This window comes from Sciurus carolinensis, chromosome 6, assembly GCF_902686445.1.
Source record: "Sciurus carolinensis chromosome 6, mSciCar1.2, whole genome shotgun sequence".
NCBI lineage: Eukaryota > Metazoa > Chordata > Mammalia > Rodentia > Sciuridae > Sciurus > Sciurus carolinensis.
Window position 1 is genome coordinate 157598692 of NC_062218.1, and position 23280 is coordinate 157621971.

The 23280-nt window shown below is 39.8% G+C and overlaps 1 protein-coding gene across 1 annotated transcript in view; it reads left to right on the top strand.

Annotated features, from left to right (window-relative positions):
• Positions 1-23280, top strand: part of Dock2 (dedicator of cytokinesis 2) — a 407762-nt gene that overhangs the window by 380174 nt on the left and 4308 nt on the right. Inside the window, exons 47-48 of the mRNA XM_047555786.1 lie at positions 20050-20187; positions 22326-22453. Coding sequence (XP_047411742.1) covers positions 20050-20187; positions 22326-22453 — 266 coding nt within the window. The remainder of the gene's footprint in view (positions 1-20049; positions 20188-22325; positions 22454-23280) is intronic.

The following is a 23280-nucleotide window of genomic DNA, read 5'->3' on the forward strand; positions in this document are numbered from 1 at the left end:
TGAGTGGCTTGTAGAACTATCCCAAATGTATGTATTTGCTGATGAAGAATTGAGTTGGTTTCAATTTGGGACTGTCACAGCTACTGACAGTTCCTCTGGGGGTCCACCTAAGCCTGGAATTGCGTGGTCAGAGTGTATGAGGATGTTTTGCTTCAGCAGATTGTACCAGACCTCTATCAGCATAGGTTAATTTTGCCTGTTCTTTGACTTCATATAAACAGTATGTGCAGAATGTACTATTATGTATCTGGCTTCTTTTGCTCAACATAATGCCTATGAGATTTATCTAGGTCACTGCATATATTAGAGGTTTGGCTTGTTTCTGTTATCCTGTGTATAAATACACAGCACACAGGCAATATGCCAATTGATTCATCCTCTCTGTTGGTGAACCTTGGAGTAGCTTGCAGGTTTTGTATGCTATGGGTAAAGTTGCTGTGGAATTCTTGTCCATGTCCTTTGTGGACATGACACTTGATCCCCTTGGTACGTACACAACAGTGGAATTGCAGGGTCCTGAGTGTTGAGCTTCACTGGATGTAAGGAACACCTTGGCTGAGCCAGAGTCTGACTTGCTCTTCATTCTCACACCTACTCAGAGTCCTTTAAGATTAATTCTTCTGGTAGTTGGGCAGTGGCATCTCATTTAGAATTGAACGTGCATTTCCTTCATGAGCAATGGTCCTCTGCATGTGCTTACTGGTTGATTAGGTAACCCTTTTGTAAAGTGCTTTTTCAGATCCTTTATGTATTGTCTTTTTATTGATTTGGAGGTGTTTATATATATTCCAAATGTGAATACTTTATCAACTATGTTCATGCACACACCTTCAAGTCTGTGGCTAGTCTATTTACTTAATGAAGTCCTTGATGAAGAGAAGTTTATGATTCTGATGAGGCCCAGTTTGTCATTTTTAAGTGTTTAGTGCTTTTGTGTCCATATACTTTAAGAAATATACCCCCCAAGATCATGAAGTACATTTTCCTGTTTTTTCTGAAGTTGAATTATTTTATCTTACATATTTATGTGCAAGATCCATTTTTGACTAACATGAACAGACAGATAACAGATTTCCAACCAATCTAACACTACTTCTTGAAACAACTGTTTCCTCCTGCCTTCGGTATAAAATGATCACATGCATGTTGGTCTCCTTCTGGACTTTGTTTCGTCCTATTGGTCTGTCTGTCCAGACTTGTACTGATCACCCACTGTGTTAAAACTGCAGCTTTAAAGTAGGATCTCCAGATCCAGTAGTGAAATCGTAGCCGCTCTTCAAGTTTGTCTTGGGACTTCTAAGACCCTTTTATATCAATATACATTTACAATCAGGTCATTCATTTCCTATGCTCTTCAAGAACACATCGAACATGTGATTAGGAGTACATTAATTCTGCATGTTAACTTGGGAGCGAATTGATAATCTTAACAATGTGGAGTCTTCCAGTCCATGACGTGACGTGGTGTATGTCTCCAGTTAATTTCTCTCAGCAATGTTTTCTAGTTTTCAGCATAGAGATCTTTCACATATTTTATTAGATTTATTTCTAGGTATTTGAAGTTTTACGATTCCATTGTCAATAACATTGCTTTTTAAAACTTTTCTGTTTATCAATATGAACACAATGGAATTTTTTTTGTATGTTGGTCTTGTACCTGGAAACCTTACTTTAATTCACTCAGTAGATTCTTTCAGATAGTGTATTTATTGGCATGGAAAGATGTTTGCAATACATTCGTTGAAATTTTTGTTGTGAAATATACAGCAAAGTGCACACAAAAACATAAAACTCTGGGTTTTTCTGTTTGTTTTTGTTTTTACACTAAGCATGTGCCTGGGCGACCACCCCTGGGTAAGGACAGAATGCCACTAGCCCTCTCAGGGCTCCTCGGCTTCCTGTGGTCACCTCTAACCTTTCCCTGGGCTGACCACAATTATCATCTGTTAATAAAAGTTTTACTTCATTTCCAATCTTCTACTGTTTATTTATTTTTCTTTTTTATTTTGCCTTACCATACTGATGAATAGAAGAGAGAGTGTGTACATGATTTAGAAACATTCTACGCTAGGCCTGGTTTTCTTGTTTATCTCAAATGAATTTGTGTGTCAAATGCCTTTTCTGCACCTGTTGAGACCTATCTGCATTTTGTTAATGCAGTGAATTTCATTAGTCAATTTTGGAATATTAAGCCAGTCCTTCATGTATGAAATAAGTCCCACTTATTTCATAATACATTATCATTTTTATATCTTGCTGCATTCTGTTCAATGTGGCTGTTAGGATTTTTGTACCTATTCTCAAGAAATGTTAGCCTATAATTTTCCTTTCTTATAATATCCTTGTTCAGTTTCTATACAGAGCTAACTTAGCCTCAAAAAAGTGAAAGATTTTTCCCTATGCAATGTTTTGGAAGAGTTTGTACAGAGTTGGCATTTATTTATCCCCTAAGTGTTTGCTAGAATTCACCAGCAATGCCATATGGGCCAGAAATGTTTAAAAATATGTATTCAATTTATCTGAGTTTTCAGATTTTCTACTTTTTTATGTACTGTTTAGTAAATTTCAGTTTTCTAGCAATTTGTTCATTATTTATAATGCTTTTTCAACCTGTGGCGATAGTGCCTTTTCACTCCTGATAGTGGTTATTGGTGCCCTATGTTTTGTGACTCATCTTTTTAGGGATGTATTATCATTATGTCTTTTCAAAGAGTCAACCATTGACTTGGCTGATGCTCTTTTTTTTTTTTTTTTTCTTTTTTAGGAAGGAGGAATTTGTAAATTTTATTGCCAAGTAACTCTAGTAGCATTGACTTTTTAGAACAATGGTCTAAATTTGTTCCTCTCACTCCTTTTAGTTTCTATGGGTGCCTCCTAATCATGTCCCAGATGAAACATTGCCCCCATTAGGTCTCCTTTTATACCCTTCTCCTAGGTAGGTCCAAACCCTAATCCTAAACCATAATATGCTTCTTCCTTCTCCCCCCAAACCTTTTAACCCTTCCATGGCTGATACTCTTTGTTGTAAGTTTATTTTGCATTATGTCTTCTCATCTATTTCCTTTATTTTGCTCTTTTTGTGTTTAATTGACTTTAAATTTCTTTTGATTTAATTTTATTAATGTCTTTTTTCATGTAAGAATGGTTTATTTATAAATCAAATCATAATATTTATAAATCAAATCATAATATTTATAAATCAAATCACATCAGGGTAATTCAATACATGTATACAATGTGCAGTAAATCAGAGGAATAAACATTTCCAAATGTTTCTATATGGAATTTCTGTACTCTCCTAGTCGTTTTGAGATCTGTCAGGTCGTTCTAATCTAAGGTTATTCTACTGTGCTGAAGAACAACCAGAGGTGGTCCCTGCAGCCTGTGCTCCAGTGTCCCGTGCTGAACTTCCCATCCCCTCCCTGGGTCCCTTTCCAGTCTCTAGTGACTAGTTCTCTTCTTCTGCAAGGTTGTCTTCTCAGTTTCTTCAGAGGCATGAGAACATGGAGTCCTTGTCTTTCTGTGTCTGGCTTCTTTCACTTAACACAATGACCTCTAAGTCCATCCGTGTTGCAGCAAATGGCAGATTTTATTCTTCATTATGGCTGAGTAGCATTCCATTGCGTCTGTGTGCACTGCATCTTCTTCATCCATTCTTTGAGAGGCATCTGGGTTGATTCCATGTTCTAGCTGTTACGAGTTGTGCTGCTATAAACGTGGAAATTCAAGTATCTTTTTGTTATGATTTCACGTCCTTTGGATGCCCAGTAGTGGAATTATTGGAACATATGGCAGTCTGCTTTTAACTTTTTGAGGAATCTCCACACTGTTTTCCACAGTGGCTGTACTAATTTGCCACCAACACTCTTCCCTTTTCCCCACAGCTTGTATTTTTTGTCTTGTTGATGATAGCCACTCCAACTGGAGTGAAATGATACATTTTTGTGGTTTTTAATTTGCATTACCTGCTGAGCGATTATGACCTTGTTTTATGTACTTGTTGACCATTTATGTGTTTTCTTTTGAGAAGTGCCTGTTCAGTTCTTCAGCCCATTTTTATTTATTTTTTTAAAATTATTTTAAATTTTTCATTTGTTGTATATGCCAGTAGAATGCATTTATACATTTCTCCAGTCCATTTTAAAATGAATAGCTTTGTATATGTTCAGTGGTTGGAGTTCCTTATATATTCTGGATATCAATCCCCTATTGGGTGACTAGTTCACAGATGTCTTCTCCCACTCCATAGTCTGACTTGTCACTCTGCTGATCTTAGTTTGACGTAATCCTTTTGTCTGTTTTTACTTTCACTGTCTGTGCTTTGGGGGTTTTTATCTAAAAACTCATTCCCTATTGGTATAAAGTATTTTCTCTGTCTTAAAGTATTTTCTCTGTTTGCTTGTAGTAATTCCATAGTGTCAGGTTTAACGTTTAGGTCATTGATCCATTTTGAATTAATTTTTGTATACAGTGAAAGGAAGGGGTCTAGTTTCATGCTTCTGCATATACGATCTAATTTTGCCAGGACCATTTACTGAAGATACTGTTTTTAGGGTTTTTTTCCTCCATTGTATGTAATTGGCACCTTTGTAGAAACCCTGTTGGTTGTAAGTCTGCGGGTCACTGTCTGGGGTCTCTCTTGTGACCCACTGGTCGGTCTGTTCTTATGACAGTACCATGCTGCTTCAGGACTAGAGCTCTGAGTAAGTTTTGAAGTCAGGGGCAATGCCTCCTTGTTTTTGGTCAGCTTTTTCACTGCCATCACTAAAAGACCCAACTAGAACAGCTGTAGAGGAGGAAAAGTTTATGTGGGGGCTCACGGTTTCAGAAGTCTCAGTTCACAGACAGCAGGCTCCATTCCTTGGGGCTCAAGGTGAGGCAGAACAACATGGCGGAAGAGTGTGGTAGAGAGAAGTCACTCACATGGTAACCAGAAAACAGAGAGAGAGGTCTCAATTTGCCAGATACAAATACATACCCCAAAGCCACACCCAAAGCCCCACCTCCTCCAGCCACACCCCACCTGCCTTCATTACCACTCAATTAATCCCCTCAGGCAATTAATTCACTGATTGGGTTGAGGCTCTCATAACCCACCCCCAGTCATTTCTCCTCTGAATCTTCTTGCATTGTCTCACAGGTGAGTTTTTGGGGGACACCTCACATCCAGACCCTAACACTCCTGCATTCTTTCCTGCCCCCACCTCAAGATCACTTCAACTCTTCAGGATCTTTTGTGGTTCCACATGAATTTGAATTTTAGGAATTCCGTATCTGTGAATAAAATTACTGGTCTTTATGGTAATTGCACTGAATCTATAGATGATTTGGGTCATTTTGACAATATTTATTCTTTCACCCATGAACACAGGATATTTGTCCTTTATTTGTATCCTTTATAATGTCTCTTGTTGGGTTTTATAATTTTCATTGTAGAGACCTTTCATGTCCTTGGTTAAGTTTATTCCTACACACTTTATTTTTTGTAGGTATTGTGAATGGGATGGCTTTCTTAATTACTTTTTTAACAAGTTTGTTATTGGTGCATTAAAATGCTATTGTTTTGTGTAGGTCGCTGTTTTGTATCCAGAAATTTTACTGAATTTATAAATTCAAATGAATTTTTGATGGCATATTTGGATTTTTCTGGGCATAAAATCATGTCACCTGCAAATGTGGATCATTTGACTTCTTCTTTCCAATTTGGATAGCCTTTGTTTCTTTCTCCTGCTTGATGTCTCCTGCTAACATTTCCAGTACTATAGTAAATAAGAATGGTGAGAGTCTGCACTTTTGTTCTGACTTTAGAGGAAACGCTTTCAGCTTTTCCCAAGTCAGTGTGACATTAACTGTGGGTTATTAATACCCAGACTTTAGTGTTTTGAGGTATGTTCCTCTGTACTTAGTTGGTTGGGAGACTTTATCTTGACTATATTGAGCTCACTGAGGGCCTTTTCTGCATCTGTTGGAACGATCCTGTGGCCTTCATCCTGTTGACACGCTGCATCCCATTTATTCATTTGCATCGGTGGAACAATCCTGCATCCCTGGGATTGATCCCCCTCAATCACGGGGTATGATCTTTTTGACATGCTGTTGAGCTGATTGGTTGGTATTTTACTAAGAACTTTTGCATCTGTGTTTATCAAGGATATAAGTCTGTAGTTTACTTTTTGTCTGTGTGTTCTTGTCTGGTTTTGGTATCAGGGTAATGTTGGTCTCATAAAAAGGGTTTGGAAAAGGTTCTTCCATTTCAGTTTTTTTGGAAGACTTTATGATGAGTTAGAATTAGTTCTTTTAATGTTTTATAGATTTCAGTAGCAAAGTCACCAGATACTCGACATTTTTTAGATGGGAGATTTGTTTTTATTTGTCCTAATTAGTTATACATGAGAGCAGAATGCATTCCAACTCATTGTACACAAATGGAGCACAACTTCTCATTTCTTTGGCTGTACACGATACAGAGGCACACCATTTTTGCAACCATACACGTACATAGGGTAATAATGTCCATCTCATTTCACCATCCTTTCCAACCCCAAACCCCTCACCCCCCTGTACCCAATCCAAAGTTCATCCTTTCTTCCCTAGCACCCCCCTATTATGGATTGGCATCCACTTATCAGAGAAAACATTTGACCTTTGGTTTTTTGGGATTGGTTTATTTCGCTTAGCATGATATTCTCCAACTCCATCTATTTACCTGCAAATGTCATAATTTCATTCTTTAAGGCTGAGTAATATTCCATGTGTATATATACCACATTTTCTTTATCCATTCATCTGTTGAAGGGTCTCTAGATTGGTTCCGTATTAGCTATTATGAATTGAGCTGCTATAAATATTGATATGACTACATCACTGTTGTATGCTGATTTTAAGTCCTTTGGGTATAAACCAAGGAGTGGGATAGCTGAGTCAAATGGTGGTTCCATTCCAAGTTTTCTAAGGACTCTCCATACTGCTTTCCAGAATGGTTGCACCAATTTGCAGTCCCACCAACAATGTATGAGTGTACCTTTTCCCCCACATCCTTGCCAACACTTATTATTGCTTGTATTCTTGATAATAGCCATTCTGACTGGAGTGAGATGAAATCTTAGTTTTAATTTGCATTTCTCTAATTGATAAAGATGTTGAATGTTTTTTCATATATTTTCTGACCCATTGTATATCTTCTTCTGCAAAGTGTCTGTGATGTTCTTTAGCTCATTTATTGATTGGGTTATTTTTTGGTATTAAGTTTTTTGAGTTCTTTATTTATCCTGGAGATTAATGCTCTCTCTGAGGTGCAGGTGGTAAAGATTTCTCCCATTCTCTAGGCTCTCTCTTCACATTATTGTTTCCTTTGCTGAGAAGAAGTTTTTAGTTTGAATTCATTCCATTGATTGAGTCTTGGTTTTATTTTTTGTTTTTTAGGAGTCTTGTTAAGGAAATCAGGTCCTAAGCCAACATGATGAAGATTTGGGCCTACTTAAGAAAACTGCCCCATTCACAATAACCTTAAAGAATAAAATAAAATAAAATAAAATACTTGGGAATCAATCTAATGAAAGAGGTGAAAAGCCTCTGCAATAAAAACTACAGAAACTAAAGAAAGAAATTGAAAGAGACCTTAGAAGATGGAAAGACCTCCCATGTTCTTGGATAGGCAGAATTAATATTGTCAAAATGGCCATATTACCAAAAATGCTATACAGATTTAATAAAATTCCTATTAAAATCCCAATGTCATTCTACATAGAATATAAAAAGCAATCATGAAATTCATTTGGAAAAATAAGAGACCCAGAATAGCCAAAGCAATCCTTAGCAAGAAGAGTGAAGCAGGAAGCATTGCAATACCAGACTTTAAACTATACTACAGAGCTATAGTAACAAAAATAGCATGATATTGGCACCAAAATAGACATGTAGACCAATGGTACAGAATAAAAGACACAGAGCCAATTCCACATAAATCCGGTTATCTCATACTAGACCAAAGCACCAAAAACATACAGTGGAGAAAAGTTAGCCTCTTTAACAAATGGTACTGGGAAAACTGGAAATCCATATGTAGCAGAAGGAATTTAAACCCCACTCTCTCACCCTGCACAAGACTCAAAATGGAACAAGGACCTAGGAATAAGACCAGAGACCTTATGCCTAATAGAAGACAAAGTAGGCCCAAATCTTCATCATGTCAACTTAGATGGGAGATTTTTAATTTCCATTTCAATGTGATTACTCAATATTAGCCTATTAAAATTATCTATTTCTTCTTAAATTTGGTAGGTTTAAGTGTTTACGAAGTTATCCATTTCTTCTAGGTTTTCCAGTTTTTTAGCATACAATTAGTCACAGTAGTTTCTTATCATTTGCATTATTGTGGTATCAGTTGTAATGTCCTGTTTTTCATCTTTGATTTCATTTTGGTCTTTTTTCTTGATCAGTCTAGCTAAAGATTTGTCAATTTTATTTATTCTTTCAAAAACAATTCTTTGTTTCATTGATCTTCTGTACTGCTCTTTTAGTTTTAATTTTATGTATACTCTAATTTTTATTCCTACCCTTCTAATTCTGGGTTTGATTTGTTCTTGTTTTTCTAAGTTTTTGTGATGCATCAATAGGTTGCTTGAGGTCTATTTTTCGATGTATGTATGCATTGCTATAAACTTCCCCCTCAGTACTGCTTTGGCTTTATCTCAGATTTGGGTATGTCATGTTATCATTTATATGTTTCTAGAAAATTTTTTAAATTTTTCTTTTAATTTAAGTTACCCATTGGTCTTTAGATCTAATATTTGTTTTACATATTTCAGGGGTACTGTTTTGGGTTCATACATGTTTATAATTCTTATATCTTCCTGATAAACTGATACTTTTGTTAATGTGTGATGACCTAATGCATGTCATTTTATAATTTTTAAATTTAAAGCCTTATTTCATATGAGTATACCTTCTGTTGACTTTTGGTATCCATTTATGTGATATCTTTTTCTAACACTTCATTTTTAGTTAATGCTTTTCTTTACCAGTGAATTGAGTTTCTTGTAGACAGCATATAGTTGGGTCCTTTTTTTCTTTAAAAAATTTTTATTGGTTCATTATAGTTGTACACAATAATGGGTCTTGTTACATATTCATAGATGTACACACATAACAATATAATTTGGCAAATATCACTCCCCAGCACTCCCCCACCCACCTCCCACCCCTTGGTCCTTTTCCTCTACTGATGTCTCTTTGATTTCCATGAGATTCAGCCCCACCTTTCTTTTTACTAGTTTCTACATATGTCCCTTGACCTTCCGAGTCTGACTTATTTCACTTAATATAATGGTCTCTAGTTCCATCCATTTTCCTTAATATGCCATAATTTCATTTTTCTTTATGACTAAATAAAACTCCATGTGTATATATACCACATTTTCTTTCTTTATTCATCCATTAATGGACACATAGACTGGTTTCATAGTTTGGCTATTATGAATTGTGCTGCTTCATAAATAGGTACACATGTGTCACTATAGTATGATAACTTTAATTCCTTGGGATAAATGCCAAGGAATGGTATAACTGGGTCATATGTTCTATGACCAGTCTTTTGAGGAACCTCCTTACTGATTTCTATAATGGTTGTACTAAGCAATCTCACCAATAGTGTAAAAGCATTCCTTTTTCTCCACGTCCTCTCCAGCATTTATTTTTTGTATTCTTTTTTTTTTTTTTTTTACAGCTAGCTAAATGACATAATCAAATTTAATTCATTAATATACAGTCAGACCTCCTGGGTCTGTGGGTTTCACATCTGTGGATTCAACCAATTGTGGGTTGGAAATATTTGGGGGGAGAAAACTGTGACTGAACTGAACAAGTACAGATTTTCTCCTTGTCATTATTCCCTAAACAATACATTACAACAATGTTTACATAACATTTGTACTGCATTATGTATTATATGTAATCTGGCAATGATTTAAAGTGTAGTGGAGGACGTGCTACCTAGGCTTTATATAAATGCTGTGCCATTTTATATAAAGGACTCTTAATGAATGCCATCCTGACTAATATGAGATGAAATCTCTGGAGCTTTGGTTTGCATTTCCCTAATTGCTAAAGATGTTGAACATTTTTTTCATATATTTTTTGGCCATTTGTATTTCTTCTTTTGAGAAGTACTTCTTTTTTTCTTTAATCCATTTGTCCATTTATTAGTCAAGATATTTAATTTTTTGGTGTAAAGTTTTTTATGTTCTTTATATTTTAATCCTCTGTTAGAAGAGTAGTTAGCAAAGATTTTCTCCCATTCTGTAGGTTCTCTCTTCACATTCCCAACCATTTCCTTTGCTGTACAGAAGCTTTTTAATTTTATGCCATCCCAATTGTTTACTATTAGCATTATTTCCAGAAGTTTAGGTATCCTGTTTAGAGTCATTGCCTGGGCTTATATGCTGGAGTGTTGACCCCATGTTTTCTTCTAGGAATTGCATAGTTTCTGGTCTAATCCATTTGGGGTTGATTTTTGTGCAAGGTGAGAGATAAGGGTCTAGTTTCATTCTTCCACATATAGAGAATCAGTTTCTCTCGTTCCATTTGTTAAAAAGGCTGTCTTTTCTCCAATGCATTTCTTTTGGCACCTTTGTCAAGGATCAGATGACTACAGATGTGTGGGCTTCTCTCCGTGTCTTCTATTCTGTAACTTTTGTTATGTGTCTGTTTTTATGTGAGTATACCATGCATTTTTTGTTAATATAGCTCTATAGTATAATTTGAAATCAGGTATTGTGACACCTTCAGCATTACTTTTTTGACTTAGAATTACTTTTTCTATTCTGGGCCTTTTATTCTTCAAATGAATTTTGGGACTATTTTTTCTGGTTCTGTGAAAAATGGCATTGATGAAGATTGTATTGGTCTGTATATCATTTTGGTAGGACAGCCAATTTTTTAATTTTTACAGACTGCATTTTGATTCATTTTACACAAATGGGGTGCAACTTTTCATTTCTATGGTTGTACATGATGTAGATTTATTACAGTCATTTTAACAATATTATTTCTGCCTATCCATGAATATGGGACGTCTTTCCATCTTCTGAGATCTTCCCATCTTCTGAGGTACTCTTCAATTTCTTTTTTTAATGTTGTATAGTTGTCATTGTAGAGGTCTTTGACCTCCCTTTGTTAGATTTATTTATTCCTGTTTTCGGTGTTATTTGTTTGTTATTGCAAATGGAATTGTTTTCTTGATTTCTTTCTCACCAGGTTCATTGTCAGTATACAGAAAAGCTATTGATATTTATATGTTGATTTTGTAACCTGCTACTTTTACAAATTTGTTTATTAGTACTAGCAGTATTTTGGTGGAGTTTTTGGATCATTTAGGTAAGGAATCATGTCTTCTGCAAAAAAGTGATAATTTGACTTCTTGTTTTTTTTGTTTTTTTTTTTTTTTTTTTTTGTCCACTTATTTCCTTCTCTTGCCTAATTACTCTGGCTTGAATTTCTAGCAGTATATTAAATAGGAATGGTGAAAGTAGACATCCTTCTCTTGTTCCAGATTTTAAAGGAAATGCTTTTAGTTTTACACCATTTAGTATGAAGTTGACTTTCAGTTTTTTATATATAGGCTTTATAATGTTGAGGTAGGTTTCTTATATCCCTATTTCTTCAGTGTTTTTATCATGAATGGGTGCTGAATTTTGTCAAAGGCCTTCTCTGCATCTGTTGAGATGACTAAGTGATTTTTGTCCTTAATTCTATTTGTGTGATGAATTACAGTTATTGTTTTGCATATATTAAACCATCCTTGCATCTCTGGAATAAAACCAATTTGGTTGGGGTATACAATCTTCTTAATATTTTGAATATGATTTGCTAATATTTTATTAAGCATTTCTGCATCTAAGTTCATCAGGGATATTGGCCTATAGTTTTCTTTCCTTGACATGTTCTTATCTGGTTTGGGTATGAATGTGATACTGGCTTCATAGAATAAATTCGGAAGAATTATATCCCTTTTCTTTTCATGGAATAATTTGAGGAGTATTTACATTAGTTCTTCTTTAAAGGTCTGGTAGAATTATGCTGAGAATCCATCTGGTTCTGAACTTTTCTTTGTTGGCAGGTTTTTTATTACTGCTTCTATCTCATTGCTAGATATTGGTCTATATAGATTTTCTATTTCCTCTTGATTCAGTTTTGCCACATTGTATTTGTCTAGAAAGGTATCCATTTCTTCTGGGTTTTTCCAGTCCATTGGAGTATAAGTTTTCAAACTAGTCCCAAATGATCTACTAGATTTCTGTGATATCTGTGGTGATTTTTCCTTTTTCATCTCTAATTTTATTAACTTGGATCTTCTCTTTTTCTTTTGGTTAGTTTGGCTAAGGGCTTCTCTATCTTGTTTATTTTTTCAAAGAAACAACTCTGTTTCACTGATCCTTTGTAATTTTTGTTCTAAATATTATCAATTTCAGCTCTGATCTTATTATTTCCTTCCTTCTACTGGTTTTGGAATTTTTTTCCCCAGGGGCCTTGAGATGCATCATTAGGTTGCTTATTTGGAATCTTTGTGATTTTCTTTTGTTGACACTCATAGCTATAAACTTGCCTCTTAGAACTACCTTTGTGGTGTCCCAGAAGTTCTGGTGTGTTGTATCGCTATTCTCATTTGAATCTAAGAATTTTTAATTTCTCCCTTGATTTCTTCTATCACCCACTCATCACATTCAAAAGTGTATTGTTCAATCTCCATGTGTTATATAGTTTCTGTAGGGTTGTTTCATGTTAATTACTAAATTCATTCCATTATGATACGAGATGCAAGGAATTATATCAATGTTTTTTGCATTTGCTAAGCCTAGGTTTTGTAGCCTAAAATATGATCTGTTTTGGAGAAGGCTCCATGAGCCATTGAGAAGAAAATGTATTCAACTGTTGTTGAATGAAATATTCTATAGATGTCTGTTAAGTTGATTTGATTTATAATATTTTTCAGATCCAAAGAGTCTCTACTGAGTTATATCTAGATGAATTATCTAAAGGGACGTGTTTAAATTACCCAGTATTATTGTACTAGGATCTATCTGAGGATTCAATTTGAGTAGTGTCTCTTTTATGTAGTTATACCATGTTTGGGCATAAATATTTATTATTGCTATGTCTTCTTATTGGATTGCTCCCTTTAAAGGAATGACACAACCTTTATCTCTTTTGAAGTCTGCCTTCACAGATATTAAAGTAACTACTCCTCCTTGTTTTTGGTTTCCATTCACATGGTCTATCAGTTTCCATCCTTTCACTCTCAGCCTATCACTGTCTTTGTCTGTAAGGAGCATCTCTTGCAAACACTGTATACTTGGGTCTTGTTTTTTAATTCATTCTGCCAGTTTATCTTTTAATTAGAGAGTTGAGACCATTTACCTTCAGCATTATAGAGAAATGTTTATGCTTGCCATTTTTATTTATTTATAAAGTTTAATTTGGTTCTGTTTCCCATCTACTTAAGTATACTTCAAATGAGATTTGTTTATTTGTGGGATCTGGTTGATTTTTTTTAATTTCTTCTGTGCACAAAATTTTTTTTTTAATATTCTTTTTAGGTATACATGACAATAGAGTGTATTTTGACATACATATACATGGAGTGTAACATATCCTAATTAGGATCCCATTCTTGTGGTTGTACATGATATGGAGTTTCACTGGTCATGTATTCATATGTGAATATAGGAAAGTTATGTCCAGATTATTCTACTGTCTTTCCTAATCCCATCCCCCTCCCTTAACTTCATTCCTCTTTGTCTAATTCAATGAACTTATATTCTTCCCTCCCCCTTCCCTTATTGTGTGTTAGCATCCACATAACATAGAGAATGTTCGGCCTTTAGTTTTGGGGGATTGGTTTATTTCACTTAGCATGGTAATCTGCAGTTCCATCCATTTATTGGCAAATGCCATATATTCATTCTTCTTTATGGCTGTGTAATATTTCATTGTGTATATATACCACATTTTCTTTATCCATTCATCTGTTGAAGGGCACGTAGATTGGTTCCATAACTTTGCTATTGTGAATTGAGCTGCTATAAACATTGATGTGGCTATGTCACTGTAGTGTGCTGATTTTAAGTCCTTTACACATATACCAAGGAGTGGGATAACTGAGTCAGATGATAGTTCCATTCCAAGTTTTATTAGGAATGTCCTTATTGCTTTCCAGAGTTATTGCACCAATGTGCAGTCCCTCTAGCAATATATGAATGAACCTTTCTCCCTACATCCTCACCAACATTTATTGTTACTTGTATTCTTGATAATTGCCATTCTGACTGGAGTGAGATGGAGTCTCAATGTAGTTTGAATTTGCATTTATCTGATTGCTAAAGATGTTGATCATTTTTTCATATATTTGTTGATCATACATATTTCTTCTAGGAAGTGCCTGTTCAGTTCATTTGCCCATTTATTGAGTAGGTTATTCAGTTTTTTAGTGTTAAGTTTTTTGAGCTCTTTTAATATCCTGGAGATTAATCTATTTGAGGTGCACATGGTAAAGATTTTCTCCCACTCCATAGGCTCTCTCTTCATGTTCTTTATTATTTGCTGTGCTGTGAAGAAGCTTTTTAGTTTGATGTGCAGTATTTCTTTAAGAAAGTTATGTAGTCATGAATTCTTTAAGTTTCTGCTCATCTTGGACAGTTTTTATTTCTTCATCAAATTTGAAGGATAGCTTTGCTGGAAATAGCAGTCTTTTTTAACAGTTATTTTCTTTCAGGACTTGGAACACATCATTCCAAGACCTTCTGGCTTTTAGAGTTTGTGCTAAGAAATTGGAAGTGGTTCTGATAGGCTTGCCTCTAAATATGACCTGACATTTTTCTCTTGTGGCTTTTAAAATTCTATACTTTCTGCGTGTTTGGCATTTTAATTATAACATGTTGGGGAGAAGATCTTTTTAGATCTTTTCTATTTGCAGTTCTGTATGCCTCCTGTATCTGGATGTCTACCTCATTCTGAAGGTTTGGAACATTTTCTGTTATTATTTCCCTAAAGAGGTTATCCATTCCATTAGTCTGCACCTCACAACCCTCATCGATTCCAGTGATTCTTAAGTCTTGTCTTATAATGTTGTTCCAGAGTTCTTGTGTATTCTGATCATGGTGTTTTTTTTTTTGTTTGTTTGTTTTTGTTTTTGTTTTTTTTAATGCTCTCTGAATGTTCATGCTTGCCACTTTGCCTTCCAGCTCTGAGATTGTTTTCAGCATAGTCTACTCTATTAATAGGAACTTTCAGTTGAATGTTTTATTTATTATTTGATTTATTTGATTTATTATTATTATTATGTCTTTCATTTCTGAGATTTCTGTTTGGTTCTTTTTCAGTATTTCTATCTTCTTATTGAATTTCTCATTCATATCCTGTAGTGACATCCTTAATTCATTTAGTTGTTTTTCTGTGTTCTCTTGGAATTCATTGATCTTTTTTATAATGATTCTTTTGAATTCTTTATCTAATATTCCATTCATTTCAATATCTTTAGGATAGTTGCTGGTAAATTGTGAACTTTAGGAGGTGTCACATTACCTTGTTTCTTCATATTTCTGTATTCCTGTGTGGGTTTTATGCATCTATCAGGAGGTGAGCCTTTTTAGGGTATAGTCTTTACTTGCCAAACTGTCCCAGTGATCTAGATTGAGGCCCTCTTGTGGATGTAGCATCCACAGCCATTGTGTTGATTCTGTTTTTGCTATAACAAAAATTGTCTGTAGATGGGACCTGGGGTACCACCCCTATCCATTTCTACTTGGGGCCTGGTCATTAATTTGGAGTTTTTTTCTCTATTGTTTTAAAGTGTAGCTGAAAATTGTGTCATTAATTTGTGTATGGAGTGAAGTGCTCTGTCTTTTGGATGCATTTCATTCAGTCATAGCAGAGTCTCTACCCTGTGAACTTGTAGTGTCCCCATATGTTCCCAGCACCTCACACAATAGGGCAGAACAATAGGAACAACCAATTCAAACAACATACAGCTTAAGATAAATACCCAGTTCTCACTATCTACAACATTAATTACCACACACTTACACACACACACACACACACACACACACACACAGAAACCAGAAATGGTGGGGTCAGCAATTGTGAATAGTAAAACCAATAAAATGAACTACATCTGACTTTAAAGCAAATAGCAGGTGTCAACTATGTCATCCACAGCAATAATAATTGAATCAGCATTAATAGGGAGGGCAGGAGTTATGTAAACCAATTAGTTTTAAAAGACTGTAAAAATAGAGTTAAGAGAAAATATTACAGGAAGGTAGAAAAGAGTTTGCAATTTCAAAAAGTGAGCAGAGAGAATGCAGAAGAGATGTAGCGGGAGATGGTTATAGGAAAGAGGTGAAAATAGGAGAAACAAAGTAAAGGGAGAGAGGAAGAAAGAACAGTATATTTTACCTATTGGAAGGAGAAGAAAGAAACAAATGAAAACCATACAAAACAAAGCCAAAATATAGAAACCAAAAAATCCTAACCCTCAAAAGACAAGGAAAAATAACTACATATAAAATGCTGACAATGAGAAAAAAGAAATATGTATATATGTCCCTGAACCCATCATCTCAATAAGAACAATTCCCCTCCTCTCCCCCCACCCCTCATACAAATCAAAAACAAATGCCAGGGTTCACAAATAAACACATACAGAGAGAAAGAAAAATAATTAATGAGTAATGAAGGTGTCGTCTCCTCTGGGGTGATCAGAATAGTTGACCAGAGTGGACCATTACTGTCTATGCCTCTTTCTTTCCATTTTTTCTTGAGCTATGTACTGAGGATGAGCAAGCAAGGGCTGGGGGTCGTTAGCCCCTTCCTCCTTTGGTGATGCTCTCTGAGCTTCTGGTTGGAATGACCTAAGATGGAAGTTATTTGAAATAAGTTCCAGCTTCATTTTTCATCAGCCTGAGGTTGGATGGCTTGGGAAGACTGTCAGTTTTGCATGCACAGACCAGACTGCTGCACCCCCAGGGTGGGGCTGCTGCCGAGGTGTACTAGTGGCCTTCTGGCAGGTGGAGCTCCAGTCCACCTAAGCTTTATTGGCTTTGTTGGGTGTGTGTGCCTGGGACGGACTAGATGAATCTTCTCTAATAGGAGTCTAATCTCAGGAGTGTCCCAAGAATTCTGCTTATAGGGCAGGGGAGCCCATCCTGAACATGCTCTTCTGCCCACAAGCACACCTTCCCAGGCTTAGTCTCTGGATGTATTCACACCTGCCTGTTCAGATTCCTGACCTGCTTCTGCGAGTCACATGAGTCACCAGACTCAAAGGAGAATTAAGTTGGACTCCTCTTTGCTTTTCCAATTTGAATCCCCCAGCACAATCTTCTGTGTTCCAGTTGCATTCACATTCTGCCACATGGTAGGTGCTTGCCCCATAGCTGCTTCCAGATGGCTCCTCCTTAGCTCCTTGAATCTCAAGCCATGGAGAAGCTAGGGATGCAGCCTTCCTCTGTTTTGCCATCTTGAATTTTCCCAGGTCTTTTTTTATTATTATTATTATTATTAAACCAAGGTAGGCAGTTTAAGCATTTTGATTGTTAAAATTAGTCCATTTACTTGAAAATTATTGTTGATAGGTAGAAACTTCCTCCTGTTGTTAAGTGTATTCTGCTTATTTTACATCGTTTGTTTTTCCTTTCCATCTTTGTATTATTTTTGTGATTTTGTGGTTTTTCTGTTATGCTATAAAATTTGATTCTCTTCTCTCTTTCATGTATTTGTTGGGGTTTGTGGCACCAATCACCATGGACTTAAGGTTTTGGAACACAAAGAGAACCTTCCCTAGGTATTGGTGGGCGGGGGGGGCAACTGCAGTTGATTCTGGAGCCTATAGTACTATTAGATGCTTTTGTGTAACCATGAGACCCAGATGATACCTTCTCCAGATCCTAGGGCTTCCAGGGCTTTTGGAACCAGCACTATGGTCCCAAAGTGTCTGGGTTCCAAGATATGTGCAAATAATGTTTGGGCTTGTGGTGCTGGTATCTACCCTTCTGGAGGTATAGAACTTGGGGAAGACCTTCCCTAGGTCTTGAGCACAGGTGGTACTGGAGCTTGTGGCTTTGGAACTGCAGGGTCTGAAAGGAAGGGCTCTCAAGTCATGGGGGAAGCTCTGCTATGGAAGGGGTCATGGTATTGGTAGTCATAGTCCTGGGATGAAGGATATGGATGGGTCCTTTCTTTGACAACCAGGGACAGGCTCGAGTTAAGCGAAGGTTTTTTTGTGCCTGCCGTCTTGAGTCCCAAGTCTTCTGTCTTTTCTCATATATAATACTAAAGCTATAAACAACCTCCATTAACAACTTTAAGTGTATATCAATGCATTTTATATGTAGTACTTCCATTATCAATCATTATTTTACATAAAATCTTTATCTTCGTGGATGAAAGATCTTTTGAGTTTACATATTAATTCAAAAATTTAAAAATATTTTCTTAGGCCCTTTCCACTATTTCTTCCAATTTTATTCATTCATTTCTTTGTTCCTTCTCATTGACTTTCTTTCTTGTCTGTTGGTCCTGATCTTTGTCTTTCCTGTTGGAGAATTTCCTCCAGTGTCTGGTGGTCCCTGGCCAGCTCTTCATAATTAAGAGGCTGAGTGGGATCTGTGTACTGTGCAGGGCCCGGCCAACTGGAAGCCATCGCTCTGTGGCTGAGTGATCCCAGATGTCTGTATCCACAGGGGACCCCTGCCTTCCTCCAGAGACAGGTCCTTCAAGCTGCTGTGCGGGAAGATAATCCCAGCTGCTACACTGCTGGCAGTTTGGGACTTGGGAAGTGAAGGTCTCAGAATCTACACACAGACTTCCCTTTCCACCTTTAATTTCAGTCTGGCTCCTCACCCTGCTCTCTGCTGGGCCTGTTATCACTCAGCCCCAAGCTTCATATTCTAATTATTCCAGAGGATAAGTTCCTGCTTCTTGGAGAAATGAGAAGCTATTCTCCTTGATCACAGGTGAAGCAGGGGACACCTGGTGATCTAATGGCTTCTTGTTCAGAGTTTCAACCCACCCCTGCTTCTGGCCTACCCACTCCTGCTCTTCTGTGGCACCTGTGGCCTGCAACCCCTGAGCCCCCGCTGGCTTCCTAGAGGCAGGTTGGTCTCATCACCAACTCCCTCCTCTGCTCGGGAAGGTCAGTCACCATCCTCCATCCACCTCCCACCTGCACATACCGCAGGCAGGTTCTCAGATGTGTCCAAGTTCACCGCAGATTTCTGTTTCTTCTTCACCTTGCCGTTTTGGCAAGAACTCCAAGAGCAGAAGGCAGAAATGTCTTTACCGTCACAGAAGTATGAAATTTTTTCCCACAAATAAACCTTTGTAGACACTTTATCCTTTGCACCCTGTGATGTTCCCCTGAGGCTACGGGACCCGTTCTCAGCCTCTCCTCCTGGCAGTAACCCAGTAGCTCTCCTTTGACATCGCTACTGTTTAGACAACATCCATTGATCTCTTTGGTGGACAAGACTTTACCTCCCTCCCATCTGTTCTCCCTCATCTTCCCAAGGTTTTAATGCCGCCTTTCTGAAATTCCCTATTGGTTGGTTCACTTTGATATCAACACACCTGTATCCATCCTCAGTCACCACAGGAGGCCCAACCGCACCACAGTGCTGCGAGGTGAGGCCGTGGCCACGCCCCTCTCCCAGCTGGCCCCTCCCAGCTGGCCTGCATGCATTCACTGCTGCACTTTCAACGACTTTAGGTCACAGCACAGAGACCCCTCCTCTCTGGTCTCTCCCTCCTTCCAGACCACGTGGCCTCTGTGGGCTAGGATGATCCAACTGCCGTGAGGTCAGGCAGATGGAGATCTCTTTCCCTTTAAAGGAAACCCCAAGGTTGCAGCTCTCCTGGTTTCCCATGGCCAGGGGTTGTTTGCAGGTGTCTGAGGACCTGGAACCCTTGACCAATTCTCAGCAGGCAGACGTGACCTTGTGGGCTGGGGCACAACTGCCCAGGCTCTAGATAGTCATTTACCGCCTTCCTTTCCAGATCCCCTTCCTGGGAGCTGGGATCAAGATCCATGAGAAGAGAGTCTCAGAAAACCTGCGGCCCTTCCATGACCGGATGGAGGAGTGCTTCAAGAAACTGAAAGTCAAGGTGGAGAAGGAGTACGGCGTGCGAGAGATGGTACGGTGGCCCCAGGTCTGGGAAGGAGTGAGGTGCAGCAGGAAGGACCATGGGAACTGGAACCCTAGGGGACCAGCGGGGCATCCTGCCCTCGAGGGGCCAGATTGCTGGAGCTGACCCAGGGAGGCCTCCTATAAACTCGGTCCCTCCTAAGTCACCTAGAATGGACACCAGTCACAAATCAATACCGTGCAACAGCAGTTACTCAAGGGACTGCATGACCACATGGCTGACATGCCTACTGTGTGCCAGGCCTGATCTAAGAAAGCACTTGGCATCCACTGGACCACCATTGTCAGGAGTCAGGCAGGGGGAGTGGCTGTCAACCCCTCTGTCTTTCTGAGATGCGAGGTGTCAACCTGCCGAAAGCTACGCTGCGAGTGGGTGAAGGTCAGCATTTGCATCTGCTGTGTTGGCACCGAAGCCACTGTTTGGCCATTGAGCTCCATGGCCTCAAGAGGCTGTTGGTCTGTTGCTCACAGGGACATCTTCTTTATCTTCTTCCCCATAAAGTAGAATCATAAAATGTCAAGCTGTGCAGTCCTTAGAGACCGTCTGACCACCCCTCTCACTTTTCAAAGACCCTGAGAATGGAGGTGAGTTAGAGGAAGAGGTGAACTTGGTCTTCTCTGCAAGACAGGTGGCCTCCAACACTCCATGGGAAGCTCCTGCAAGGCGATTCCCCTGCTAAGTAATGGGATTCAAGTCAACTTTCCCAGTTAAGAAAGCAGTCCTCTCCCTTCAGGGGCCAGCCATAAGCTCCAGGGTCCTGGCCCGTCCACACTGTTGCCCACCTGGTTACACACTGGGAGGTGTCCCACGATCCCCCAAGTCTGATGATTTGTTAACAACCTATGGAACTCAGGAAAACACTACACAGACAGTGCCTGGTTTAAAAGGATTCCACTTAGTGGTTTTTTGACTTTATGATAATATGAAAGCAATATGCAGTCAGTAGAAATCCTGTTTTGAATTCTGATCTTTCCTGAGCTAGTGCTATGCAGAACATTTGCTTTCCAGCTGCTGGACTTTGGCAAAGGGCTCCCAGCTGACCCCTTCGGCACACTGTGTTGCTAAGCCAGAGTGTTCAGCAGGCCAGGTGGATTCGATGTGCTTTTAAACTGACATTTTCAACTTGCGATGAATTTATCAGGATGTCACCCCATCATGTGTGAGAAGCTCCTGTACTGACTTTCAGGTTAGGATCAAATCAGGATGAGTGAGATGGAGAGACAGGCGAGTCAGTGTGGTGATGCACGCCTGTAACTTCAGCGACCCAGGAGGCTGAGCAGGAGGATGGCCAGTTCCAGACCAGCCTTGGCAACTTCACGAGGCCCCATCTCAAAATAAGAAGAGCTAGGGATGAAGCTCAGTGGTAGGGCACCCCTGGGTCCAGTGCCCATCAACACAAATGCATTAATAAAGACATGCATAGGGTGAAGTCTGGGAGTTTCCAGGTCGAAGGCCACACCCCATTTCAGACACCTCGATGTACAATTTCCAACGGGGGAAGTTCTCCTGAGCTTATGTGTCCAAAGTTTCTCTTGAGGTTTCCTGAGTCCTGATGGGTTAGGCACTGGCCACATGATTGAAATCCATCTCTAGGTCCTGCCCCACCCCCTCCAGAGGTTGGGCTGATGTTCTTGGCTCAGAGTCTCAGCCTGTAAGGACAGGGTTGTCTTTCTGGCAGGATCAGCCCCCACCCTGAGCACTCCCATTAAAATCAGAGGTGGGGGTGATGCACGCCTATAATCCCAGCAGCTCAAGAGAGGCTGAGGCAGGAGGCTCACAAGCTCAAAGCCAGCCTCAGCAACAATGAGGGGCTAAGCAACCAGTGAGACCCTGTCTAAATAAAATATAAACAAGGGCTAGGGATGTGACTCGGTGGTTGAGTGCCTCTGAGTTCAAATCCCTGTGCACCCCCCTCAAAAAAAATTTATCAGGTGTGGTCCCCAGGCCGCATGAATAGCAGAGGCGCTGCTGTCATGGAAAATGTTAAGGATTTAGAGGTTACCTCCCAGGAGCCAGGGACGGAGGCCGGCCGAATTCTTCATTCTTAGCAGTTCCCTAGCCTCCGCCACCACTCCCGAAGGCTGAGGCACGACTCCCCCGTGTTAATCACCCTGTCCTGCCCGCAGCCTGACTTCGACGACCGGAGAGTGGGCCGCCCCAGGTCCATGCTGCGCTCCTACAGGCAGATGTCCATCATCTCTCTGGCCTCCATGAACTCGGACTGCAGCACCCCGGGCAAGGCCGCCAGCGAGAGGTCGGTCCCCGCCCCCGGCCCCGCCCCGGGAGAGCCGCCCTCCTCCCGCTCCCAGCAGCCTCACCTCCCCGGCCTCGCCCCTTTCAGTTCCAAGGCGCTCAAATCCATGGCTCGGGCCCTTGTTAGGTCTGCTCGGAGGGGCAAGGCAGCTTTTTCCGAGACCCCAGAGGGCCTCTCCGCAGTCTCAGGTCCCCAGTCCAGCTCCGCACCCAGCCTGCATCCCTCCGGAATGCTCTCACCTTTGATCGGGTTCTGCCCCCCAGGAAGCCCCTCCCACCCGCCAGGCGGGTCGCCTCCACCACCGCTGCCCACGGTCCACACCCGCGTGGGTCCTCTTCCTCTACCCGCTTTCCCTGCTGGAGGGTCTGTGCCTCTCAGGAGAGTCAGAAGGCGGCATTTGCTGTCCGGGGAGGGGGACAGCCAGAGGTGTGTGGACTCCCTGCGCCAGCAGAGGGAGGCACGGCTCCAGCAGTGTCAGGTGACTCCTGGGCGTGAGGACGGCCCAGTGGTCAGAGGCGGGAATGCCCACCGGCTTTGGCCCAAGTTCTCAGGGGTTTCCTGGCGCGATCGGTGCAAGCACTTCAACCTTACGGGAGGGGCGGAGCCGCGTCACATCTGCCTTGTCACAAGGATGCATCACGGCGGCTGTCATGCAGCAACAAGTTAGGGCCAGGGGACCCCTGTGTCAGTGACTCGGCAGCTCCATCCTGAGGTTGCTTGTCCTGGGGGAGCCGGGCTGGCCTCCTGACTCGAGGCCCTGTTTTCCCAGGCTGACACAATGGAGTGCACGAGAGGGTAGGAAAGGGGAAAGGTACCGTCTCGCTTCC